The following is an 11,684-nucleotide window of genomic DNA, read 5'->3' on the forward strand; positions in this document are numbered from 1 at the left end:
TTACATATGCAGATAGCTAAGTAGCATGGCAGATTCAGAAAGAACTGACTTGTATTAACATATTTCAATAAAGAAATCAAAATAACTAATTTTGAAATTAAAGGACCAAAATAGACCTTAAGAATACGTAAGTGACAAAATATTGAAGACTATTATTTTATTTATACCAAAGTAGAAAGGACATTATCTTGCTCGTTGCAAAACACGACAAAAGTACCATTACCATAGCACGTTAAATGACAATAATAAGACTATAAAATATGTTTGCAGTATTTTGCTTTCTTTACATGTGCTGACTTTGTTCAAAAGCATCTGAAGTTTATTTTCTGTAGATCAAAATCAAAAATGAGTGTCAACATAGATAATATTGAGATGGAGGAAGCACCCCATTTTTCTCCATCTTTACTAGTACCAAATGTTCAAGAAATGGTGAAGATGAATCCTTTGCAAGTTCCTACAAAATACGTGAGGAAACAAGAAGAAATGGAGAAAGTAAATGAAATGCCTCATCTTTCTTCTGAGATCCCTGTCATTGATTTTACACTGCTTTCAGATGGGAGCATGGAGGAGTTGTTGAAACTTGAGATTGCATGCAAGGAGTGGGGTTTCTTTCAGGTAATTCCTCAACTACAGAATTGTGAGTTGTACAAACAAAAACATGTAATGTTACTAAAATATTTGTGTGCATATCTAATTGATAGAATATGACTTTATGTAATTATGTTAGTAATTATTGCTTGACTTTATGTAATTATGTTAGTCATTATGTTAGTTATTATTAGGTAATTACTCTCCATTATTTTGTAATTACTTTCCTAGGTTTGACTCTACCTATTGTAACTATATGTACTCTTGATCATTATCAATGAAAGGCACGGAATTGATTTCCTTCATGGTATCACGAGTCTAATTTCCAGTAACCTATCTCTTTCTTCCTTACAGCCGCCGCCACTTTCTTCAACCAAGGCCGCCGCTTCCTACTCCCTTGAGCCGCCCACTGCCGCTCAAGCGTCTTCCTTAGCCAAACCAACTAGCAGCTTTCTCTTGTGTCGCGCCTCTCTCTTGCGCAACCCATTGCTGCCACACCATGTCTTCCTCTCCTGCCATGTTGTCGTCCGCCGCCGTGCCCTCCACCACTGCCGCGACCTCCAATTCGGCAAAACCTGATTTTCATCCGGCCCTTGCCGTGACCAATATAAAAAATAGCATTCCCTTTGTGCTAGAAATGGAGAAGGATCACTACGCCATGTGGGCTGAATTGTTTGAGATTCATGCTCGTGCCCACAAGGTTGTCGATCACATTATTCCTCAACCTGGAAAAGAGAAGCCTGCTTCCACTGATGCTAGTTTTGAAATGTGGACAATTCTCGATTCAACGGTTCTTCAATGGATTTATTCCACCATCTCTTTTGATCTCCTTACCACCATTATGGAAAAAGGATCCACTGCCATGGCTGCCTGGAAACGTTTGGCTGACATCTTTGAGGATAATCAAAACTCACGTGCAGTTGCTCTTGAGCAAGATTTCTCATCCACTCGCATGGAGGATTTTCCAAATGTTTCTGCCTATTGTCAACGTCTCAAGCAACTTTCTGATCAGTTGAAAAACGTTGGAGCACCTGTCAGCAGTCACCGTCTGGTCCTTCAGCTGGTGTCTGGTCTTTCTGAGCCGTACCGCGGGGTTGCCACCTTAATCCGCCAAAGTAATCCATTGCCATCATTCTTTCAGGCGCGATCCATGCTTACCTTGGAGGAATCCGGCTTGGCAAAAATGCACAACACTAGTTCTCATACTGCCTTGCACACTGCAGCTCCAAAGGACTCTGATGACTCCTCTCAGCAGCACTCAAATCGTCGTCAGAACAACCGCTCTAGATCTGGACACAACCGCAACAATCAGAATCGCCCAAGAGGGCGTGGACAGCGTGGTGGTTCACGCTCCGATGGCCCCTTTGGACCTGCGGCAGCAGCTTCTTCTTGGCCTTCTCAGCCCTGGCAGCAGCAGTATCCACCCTGGTCTCCTTGGGGTTGGACCCCACCTCCTTGGGGTGTGCCTCCTTGCCCTTATCCTACATCTCAGTGGACTCGTCCCACCGGTCCTTCAAGTCAGCCGGGCATTCTAGGTCAGCGCCCTCAGGCTCACACTGCTACGGTTTCACCAGCACCCACTGACATTGCAGCTGCTATGCATACCATGTCTCTCACTCCTCCGGATAGCACATGGTACATGGACACTGGAGCTTCGTCCCATACAGCCGCATCGCAAGGTAATCTCTCGTCTTATTCTAATTTGAGTCATTTAAATCAGAAACTGATTGTTGGTAGTGGACAAGGTATCCCAATTCAAGGGTCTGGTCACACAACTTTACCTACATCTCACAAACAGAAACCCTTAAACCTTAACAATGTTTTACACACACCACAAATTATTAAAAATTTGATTTCTGTGCGACAACTCACAACTGACAATAATGTTTCTGTGTCATTTGACCCATTTGGTTTCTCGATATTTGACTTTCAGACGGGGATTTCTCTCATGAGATGTAATAGCCTCGGAGATCTCTATCCAGTCACCTCTCCCTCTCACTTTGCTGGTCTTGCTTCCAGTATGTGGCACAGACGCCTTGGTCATCCTAGTTCTTCTATTTTGCAGTCTCTTCATAAAAATAAGTTCATTAGTAGTGAACAATTGAGTACTAAGACTATTTGTAATTCTTGTGTGTTTGGCAAACATGTTAAGTTGCCTTTTAATTCATCCAAAAATGTTACTTTAATTCCATTTGATATTTTACACAGTGATTTATGGACATCACCAATTTTAAGTTCCTCTGGTCATCGGTATTATGTTTTATTCTTGGATGATTATTCTGATTTTTTGTGGACATTTCCTATAAGCAACAAGTCTCAAGTTTTTGAAATGTTCATTTCACTTTCCAATCAAATTCGCACACAATTTTCTCAAACTGTCAAATGTTTTCAATGTGATAATGGGCGTGAATATAATAATTCACTATTTCATAAATATTGTGTTGATAATGGTCTTATTTTTCGTTTCTCTTGCCCTCACACATCATCTCAAAATGGCAAGGCGGAACGTAAGATACGCACTATTAACAACATGATTCGCACTCTTCTCGCTCATTCGTCTGTTCCTCCCTCATTTTGGCATCATGCACTTCAAATGGCCACATATCTTCTTAATATCCTTCCTCAAAAGAATCTAGCCAATTACTCTCCAACCCAACTCTTGTATCACCGTGACCCCTCCTACACACATCTTCGTGTCTTTGGTTGTCTTTGTTATCCTTTGTTTCCATCAACTACCATTAACAAACTACAACCACGCTCGACCCCGTGTGTCTTCTTAGGGTATCCCATTAACCACAGAGGTTATAAATGTTTTGATTTGTCGCACAGAAAGATCATTATTTCCCGCCATGTAATTTATGATGAGACCCAATTCCCCTTTTCCCAACTATCTTCACCACCTCTCCCTAACTATAAATGTTTTACTGATGACTTACACCCACATATTGTCCACCAGTGGAATAATCCTACCTTACAACCTCTTCCTGCTAACCCTCCTAGTCCGCCACCTGACCATCTGTCTCCCTCTATGGCCGGAACCCCTAATACTTCTCCTACCATGACATCTTCTTCCACCTCTATAGATTCACCTAATACCTCTCCATCACCTACACCACCGGCCCCGCCCGCACCTCCTACTAGGACCATGGCCACCCGTAGCATGCGAGGTATCCACAAACCCAGAAAACTCTTTAACCTTTCTGTCACCATTGATGATCCGACCATCTCACCACTTCCCAAAAACCCTAAACTAGCCTTATCTGACCCTAATTGGAAATCCGCAATGCAGTCTGAATTTAATGCTCTTATTAGAAATAATACGTGGGATTTGGTTCCACGACCTTGTGATGTTAATATTATTCGTTGTATGTGGATTTTTCGTCATAAAAAGAAATCTAATGGTGTTTTTGAGCGTTACAAGGCTCGTCTTGTAGGTGATGGCAGGTCACAGATTGCAGGTGTAGATTGTGATGAGACATTCAGTCCTGTAGTAAAACCGGCGACGATTCGCACCGTTCTCACCATTGCACTGTCCAAATCCTGGCCTATTCATCAGCTAGATGTTCAAAATGCATTTCTACATGGTGACCTTCATGAAACAGTATACATGCATCAGCCACTAGGTTTTCGTGATCCTCATCGCCCAGATTATGTGTGTCGATTGCGAAAATCACTTTATGGTCTTAAGCAAGCGCCTCGTGCCTGGTACCAGCGCTTTGCTGACTTTGTCTCCACCATTGGATTTCAGCATAGCACTTCAGATCACTCACTCTTCATCTACCGACGTGGCTCTGATATGGCTTACATCTTGCTTTATGTTGATGACATCATCCTCATCACCTCCTCCCATGATCTTCGAAAATCTATCATGGCACTCCTTGCATCTGAGTTTGCCATGAAGGATTTGGGTCCACTGAGTTACTTCTTGGGCATTTCCGTGACTAGACATGATGGTGGACTCTTCCTCAGCCAGAGTACTTATGCTAGTGATATTATTGCTCGAGCAGGCATGGCCTCGTGCAAACCTTCTGCTACTCCAGTTGACACCAAACAGAAGCTCAGTACCACCGCCGGCACTTCATATGACGATCCTACTCTATATCGAAGTCTTGCAGGAGCCTTGCAGTATCTTACTTTCACCCGACCTGACATCTCTTATGCTGTCCAACAGGTGTGTCTTCACATGCATGCCCCTTGCACCGACCACATGCTTGCCCTCAAACGCATCTTGCGTTATGTTCAGGGCACCCTACACTATGGTTTGCATCTTTATTCATCCCCTATTGAGAAACTTATCTCCTACACTGATGCTGATTGGGGTGGATGTCCTGACACCCGTCGTTCGACCTCTGGCTATTGTGTGTTTCTTGGTGAAAACCTCATTTCCTGGTCTTCCAAACGACAACCCACACTTTCTCGCTCCAGTGCAGAAGCTGAGTACAGGGGTGTTGCTAATGTGGTTTCTGAATCGTGTTGGCTTCGCAATCTTCTCTTAGAGCTTCACTACCCACTTTCCCAAGCTACTTTGGTGTACTGTGATAATGTTAGTGCCATATACCTTTCTGGTAATCCAGTGCAGCATCAACGTACTAAACATATTGAGATGGACATTCACTTTGTTCGGGAAAAGGTCGCGCGTGGCCAGGCACGCGTCCTTCATGTTCCTTCTCGTCATCAGATTGCTGACATTTTCACCAAAGGCCTACCTCGAGTTCTTTTTGATGATTTTCGGACCAGTCTAAGCGTCCGTGAACCTCCCGCTTAGACTGCGGGGGTGTGATAGAATATGACTTTATGTAATTATGTTAGTAATTATTGCTTGACTTTATGTAATTATGTTAGTCATTATGTTAGTTATTATTAGGTAATTACTCTCCATTATTTTGTAATTACTTTCCTAGGTTTGACTCTACCTATTGTAACTATATGTACTCTTGATCATTATCAATGAAAGGCACGGAATTGATTTCCTTCACTAATTTTCACCTTTCAAAAAAAAATTAGTAGTAATTTGTTCAACAAAATAAAATAAAATAAAGTAGTATTACTATTAAATTTAGTCCTTACTAATTTTAACTGAGTTTTTAGTCCCTACAAAAAATAACTACATGTCATTTTAGCCCCTGCTAAAACAAAGTTTGTTTAATTTAAAATCTTAAATTTTTGAATGATTTCTTTGACAAAAGTTTAGAACATTACGAAATGTTCATTTACTAAAAATATTTTTTTTTAACATGAAATGAATTTTGAATATGAATATTCTAAGCAACAAATGTTCAAGATAAAAGTAACAAAAATTTGGATATAGAAATCAAAATTTGAGATAATTTTTTGCGGAGGAACTTTTACTATTGTTTTTAACACGTATGCAAAAAATTGTTCGAAAAATTAAGAGTTTAAGCACAATTGAACAAATTTTGATTTAGTACGGTCTAAAACTAAGCACAATTTTTTTAAAGGACTAAAAAAAACTATTAAAAATAAGCAAGGATTAAACTTAAAAGGTCCCAATTTTTATAAGGAGTAAAAACATATTTTACCCTTTTTTTTTCTTTTTAAAAGATGCTTATAATTAGGGACATAGAGAAACAATGTATTCTACACAAAATTTATAATATTAAAAAAAAAATTGCACTTGCACCCATAGTTCAATTGATAAAACTCAGATATTGTTAGGCAATTAAAAATTTGATGCTGCGTTCGCAAGGGCTAGTTCAAGGGATAGTTAGATTAGACTAGACACCTTCACTCAAAGTCAAACTCGGAATCTTGCAATTATGTGTTTGAGTTTCAAGTGGTATTTGCAAATTTGTCTACATTGCAAAAAAATAAATACCAAATTTGTCTACATTGCAAAAAAATTAAACCTTGATGTTGCATTATAAATTGCGGTTCTTTAATTTTTTTTTTTTAAAAAAAAAACTCTTGCAACAACATCAATGCGTTGACATTTTTTAACAGTAAATTAGATTTTTGCTTGGTTTTCATCAAGTGCTACCTAAGATTGCAAATATATACCTTCTGCAGATAGTGAATCATGGTGTGCAAAGAGAACTTTTACAAACAATGAGGGATATAGCAGATGAGTTTTTCAAACTTCCAATTGAAGAGAAGGAAAAGTACGCAATGCTCTCAAACGACATACAAGGCTATGGGCATACTATTGTATTTTCTGAGGAGCTGACACTTGATTGGTCTGACTCACTAATTTTAGTGATTTATCCCACCGAGTACAGAAAGCTTCAATTTTGGCCAAAAACCCCACATGGATTCAAGTATGCATTTTTTTACAATTGAAAACTAAACTTAATAGTGATTTTGATTCTTTAAAATATATGTAAATCTTGCTATAAAACATTGACACAAACACATACACCATACCCAATATTGACATGTCAATGTCGGTAATAATTTATCTAAATAAATTAATTAAATGTAATCACATGTGTTAGTGTTGGATACTGAAAATGATGAGTGTTACGGACACTCTCTTTCTGACGCTCTCTAACACCCACTCTCTTATCGGGTCATGTGGGTACCACACATAGTTTTGAAAACCGAACCGGACCGGCCGGTTGAACCGGCCAACCGTAAACCGGAGGGGTGACCGGTTCGGTTCACATATTGGATCGGACATGCTATCAAACCGGTGCAAACCGGAATAACTCGCTTGAAACCGGCGAACCGGCGGTTTACTGAGCTGACTGGGTTAAAGGAATGAATAACAATTTATATATTAAAAAAAATGCAAACTGTGCCTGGCATGGATCAAACAACACTCTGGAGCGAATATATGCTAGGCACTAACACCACTGTAATATTTTGGTTGTTATTGATTATATATATTTAGGGAAATGCTATCAAGTGCCCTAATGACACTTGATAAGAAACTTAAAGTAGTAACTTTACTTTGGAAGTTGTGCATTCGACTTATTGAAATAGTAAAAAGCAACTTTTTCTATATGAAATTTCATAATTATTTCCTTTTTTGATTCCTTAACCATTGCCTTAGGGGCATTGGTTAGCAAAACCCATATATTTATTAATACCAAATTGCTACGGCTATAACACTTTACAATAAAATAAAAACTTGTATTCTCTCTCTCTTTTTAATTTTACTTTATAATATATTATAAAATGATATATTGTAAAAGTAAGTGTTTCTAATTTATTATACTTAAAATTAAGTGTTTCTAATTTATTATACTCATAGTATGTGTTTGATCAGATAATATTGTCTTAGTAGATGAACTTGAATTTGAAGAACAAATTTGTGAAATCATCTTAATTTATCTAATGATGTTTTTTATCATTTACTAGTGTTATATTTATTTTGTATGGCCCGAGTCATCTTATTTAAATATAAAGATAAAAACTTTATAGAGACCGAGTTTTATGACCGATTCAATCCGATTCTTTCAAGCGATTCGACCAGTGACTCAGTGGTTCGACCAATGACCAAGTGACCCACTACCCTTACCGGTTCGATGACCGGTCCGGTTTTTAAAGATATGGTACCACATATTGGAAGTGGATCCCACATAAAGTGGTGATATTCACGTGAGTTTCACCCAATATAGTAGAGTGGGTATTAGAGAGAGTGCTAGAAAATGAATGTTTGTATAGCATTTCTCTACCAAACATACCTTTAATCAAAAGTGTCGATGCTAAAGAGTAATGTTGTGATTTAAATGGAATTCATATTGTAATGCAGGGAAATAATAGAGGCATATTCAAGTGAAGTGAAACGAGTTGGTTACGAACTTCTAAGTTCTTTGTCTGTAATTATGGGTTTGGAGAAGCATGCTCTTGTTGGACTACATAAAGAAGTACTTCAAGGTTTACGTGTTAACTATTACCCTCCTTGCAACATGCCTGAGAAAGTATTGGGTTTGAGACCACATTGTGACTCAACCACCATTACCTTACTTTTGCAAGATGACAATGTTCCTGGGTTAGAAATTCGACACAAAGGAAATTGGGTACCGGTAACTCCCATATCAGATGCTTTGGTTGTCAATGTTGGAGATGCAATAGAGGTAATTGAATAATATCTTCTTCTTTTTATCAAAACTTTAATATCTTTCTTTATAAAACAAATGTTTAATTAAGAAAGACGCATCAACCACAATCATAAAGAACTACAGAACTATAAATTTCATTAAGAGTTTTCAATGAAAGATCCAACTTTATGTGTCAACTTATGTAGCATAGGCATTTCAGATTGAAGGCGTGTTAGGTGTCTAACACATGTCTGTGTCCGACACCAGTTCAATCATCTTTCATGTTTTTCAATCATTACTAGTGTCTAAGTGTAAGTATTGTGTCGTGTCTCATGTCAGTTTTTTGATCAGTACTTCATAGGTGTCTACTCCATAATTGAATTGTTTATGCTGTGACCCTAAAAAAACATGTTGGGTATGGCTCGTAGTTACTAATAAGTCGGTCGCTTGGGGGTGATTGCCTTTTGGGATTGGCCCAAACGTTTGTTGGGTGGAGGCTGGGGGGGGGGGGGGGGACAAGCTTATAAAAAGAAAGAAATATCAACATATAAATTCAGATAATTATATATCTACATTTTTTTCACTTTATTCCTTATGTGATCAGATATGGAGTAATGGAAAATACAAGAGTGTAGAACACAGAGCTGTCACAAATAAGAACAAGAAAAGGATGTCTTATGCAACATTTGTGTTCCCTCGAGAAGATGTTGAAGTTGAGCCCTTTGAGCATATGATAAATGCTGAAAACCCAAAAATGTACCAGAAAGTCAGGTATGGAGATTATTTGAGGAAATCCTTTGAAAAGAAAATAGGAGGGACAAACAAACACTGATATGGCAAGAAGAATACGAGGAAAGAAAATAAGTGTTACCTTTTCATGTTTACAATTGTGTGTGTATGGATAAAAATTACTTAGTTATTTGTTATGAAGTGCCACGTGTGCACCCATGAAAGTCGACACACGCATTTGTGTTTCGCGTAACATTGTGATAATTTTATGTTTAAATACAATTACATTGGCATTATTGTGACACTCCAACATTGAGATAATACCATAAAATGCTACAACTTAATTGCTATTAAATCAAGGAAATTGTTACTAATTAAATTTAGCAACATTTGAATAATTGTTAGGTAAAGCTCATGTTACTTAATAGCTTCCGTAACATTTTATAGTAGCAGAGTAAATGAACTTGAGGATGGACCTTCTCTTGTAAAAATAGTCTATCATTAAGAATCAAAATTAGCAAAATTATATATTGATGTATGAATCATTACAAGCCATTTTGTTGACATACTTATAAACCACACCATCTATGTTGCTGATAAGAATACCTGATTAACTAATCATTAGAATCTCTGATATTGTAAAATTTTACCAAGTTTTGATAATACATTAACTATGTTGATAATATTCATAAAGAGTAAATAAGATTACAACTCATGCCTACCAAGTAAAAGTAGCAAACTCATTAAAGTACTCATGAGTGGATCATAGGATCCAAAATCCAAAACAAAATCAAGTTAAGAAAAGTAGAAAATAACATGTACCTCTCATCTTTCTTTCCTCTTCTTCCTTACTGTTACTTGTACACTCCAAAGAACAAAAGTTTCACCATTGAAAGAATCATTAGTTTCTCTACGTGAGTGAGGTTCCTAACAACTATCAAAAGCCACAAATTATAACAGACTCAAAGTTAATGAAAGTGCTTATGATGTCAAAATTGTCCATAGCATCAACAAATCAAATGAAAATCATACATGATTGAGATTTGAAAAATAAATAACTAACCTTACAAGGGCGAGGAGAATACCCAGCTGGCGTTGAAAAAGAGCCACTACCTAAAAGTTCATCATGATCAGGAAGGACCTTACAACATAAAACATCAGTGCCGATACTATTCATATATAATATTTTGAATCCAAACAAGCAAACTTGAAAGTGTCACTACCTTAGATCAGGGCCGTTCCTACGAATCTGGAGGCTCGGCTCTATAAATGAAAAGAGGCCCGTAATAAAATAAAAACGTATTTTTTTTAAAAGAACAATGTTCTATTTAAATTTTTTAAAAGATAAATATAAAGTGTCGTATATATGCGATACACCCAAAGGTGAAAATCGCTACCGTATACATGAGGAACCTCAAACCACCCTCCCAAAAAAAAAAAAAAACCCACCTAACACAAAAATCAAGAGGACCCAATTCTAATAGGCCTAAAACAAGACAATATGAGAGGAAAAGGAAATCAAATCGGGGAAGAAGAAAAGGAAAGTCCGATAGTGATGGTAATTGAACGCGTGGTATCAGAGAGAAAGAGAATAAGGAAAAAAAAAATTTAGTGGGGTAGTACTTAGTAGTACTATTGGGCTATAATTTTCTTTAGGCCCATAATTTAGGGAGGTCCAGTTCCATTGAGCTCTTTGCATACTCCAAGGTCCGGCCGTGGCTTTGATCATAATTGATAACGCAATTTGGAAGGTGATTCATATAACTAATCAACATCAAGACTTAATGTAACTCAGCTAGAAAAACTAGAGTCAATATAACAATTCCTCAATTGCAGCTAGATATCAACACAAATAATATCTATATACTATTTATTAAAATTAATGCCATGTGAAATTCCAATTTTGCCCCTATGAGGGGCAATTCGGTAATTATATAATTCCATACCCTTGGAGAGTGCCACTTCATTATAAATATTATATTTTATATAATTTTATTTTTTATTTTATATTTATTTTATAAGAATCTATATACTATTTATTAAAATTAATGCCATGTGAAATTCCAATTTTGCCCCTATGAGGGGCAATTCGGTAATTATATAATTCCATACCCTTGGAGAGTGCCACTTCATTATAAATATTATATTTTATATAATTTTATTTTTTATTTTATATTTATTTTATAAGAATAAAAATAATCCTAAATTCAGTTGCTTCTACATTGCCGTCGTTGTGGGAGATTAAGGTGTCGTTTGACCCGGCTTTTTTTCAACTTCTCTACATTTTTAAGGAGAAGTTAGGTTAAACACAATATCAATTAAGTACTTACTAAAAAAAATACTTTTTTTGAATGCATAAAATTG

General features: G+C 37.0%; 2 protein-coding genes across 2 annotated transcripts; both read left to right on the plus strand.

The window, feature by feature from the left end:
- The first annotated feature begins 336 nt into the window (after positions 1–336).
- Positions 337–9,452, plus strand: LOC146906375 (protein LATERAL BRANCHING OXIDOREDUCTASE 1-like). The gene is made up of 4 exons (XM_085725485.1): positions 337–615; positions 6,616–6,863; positions 8,303–8,627; positions 9,196–9,452. The coding sequence occupies exons 1-4, from the start codon at positions 346–348 to the stop codon at positions 9,421–9,423; spliced, it is 1,071 nt and encodes a 356-aa protein (XP_085581611.1). The 5' UTR covers positions 337–345; the 3' UTR covers positions 9,424–9,452.
- LOC146906376 (uncharacterized) lies at positions 696–2,607 on the plus strand. The gene is made up of 2 exons (XM_085725484.1): positions 696–2,267; positions 2,522–2,607. The coding sequence occupies exons 1-2, from the start codon at positions 1,088–1,090 to the stop codon at positions 2,545–2,547; spliced, it is 1,206 nt and encodes a 401-aa protein (XP_085581610.1). The 5' UTR covers positions 696–1,087; the 3' UTR covers positions 2,548–2,607.
- Positions 9,453–11,684: the final 2,232 nt, after the last annotated feature.

This window comes from Medicago sativa, chromosome 7 (assembly GCF_051527215.1).
Source record: "Medicago sativa cultivar Bolivia chromosome 7, Bolivia_mono, whole genome shotgun sequence".
Classification (NCBI taxonomy): Eukaryota; Viridiplantae; Streptophyta; class Magnoliopsida; order Fabales; family Fabaceae; genus Medicago; species Medicago sativa.

Bases quoted from the DNA above. Each gene is read 5' to 3' on its own strand.
- LOC146906375 (XM_085725485.1), top strand. From the start codon at position 346: ATGAGTGTCAACATAGATAATATTGAGATGGAGGAAGCACCCCATTTT. The intron at 616-6,615 runs GTAATTCCTCAA...TACCTTCTGCAG, and splicing joins AGGAGTGGGGTTTCTTTCAG to ATAGTGAATCATGGTGTGCA. The intron at 8,628-9,195 runs GTAATTGAATAA...TTATGTGATCAG, and splicing joins ATGTTGGAGATGCAATAGAG to ATATGGAGTAATGGAAAATA.
- LOC146906376 (XM_085725484.1), top strand. From the start codon at position 1,088: ATGTCTTCCTCTCCTGCCATGTTGTCGTCCGCCGCCGTGCCCTCCACC. The intron at 2,268-2,521 runs GTAATCTCTCGT...TTTGACTTTCAG, and splicing joins CCATACAGCCGCATCGCAAG to ACGGGGATTTCTCTCATGAG.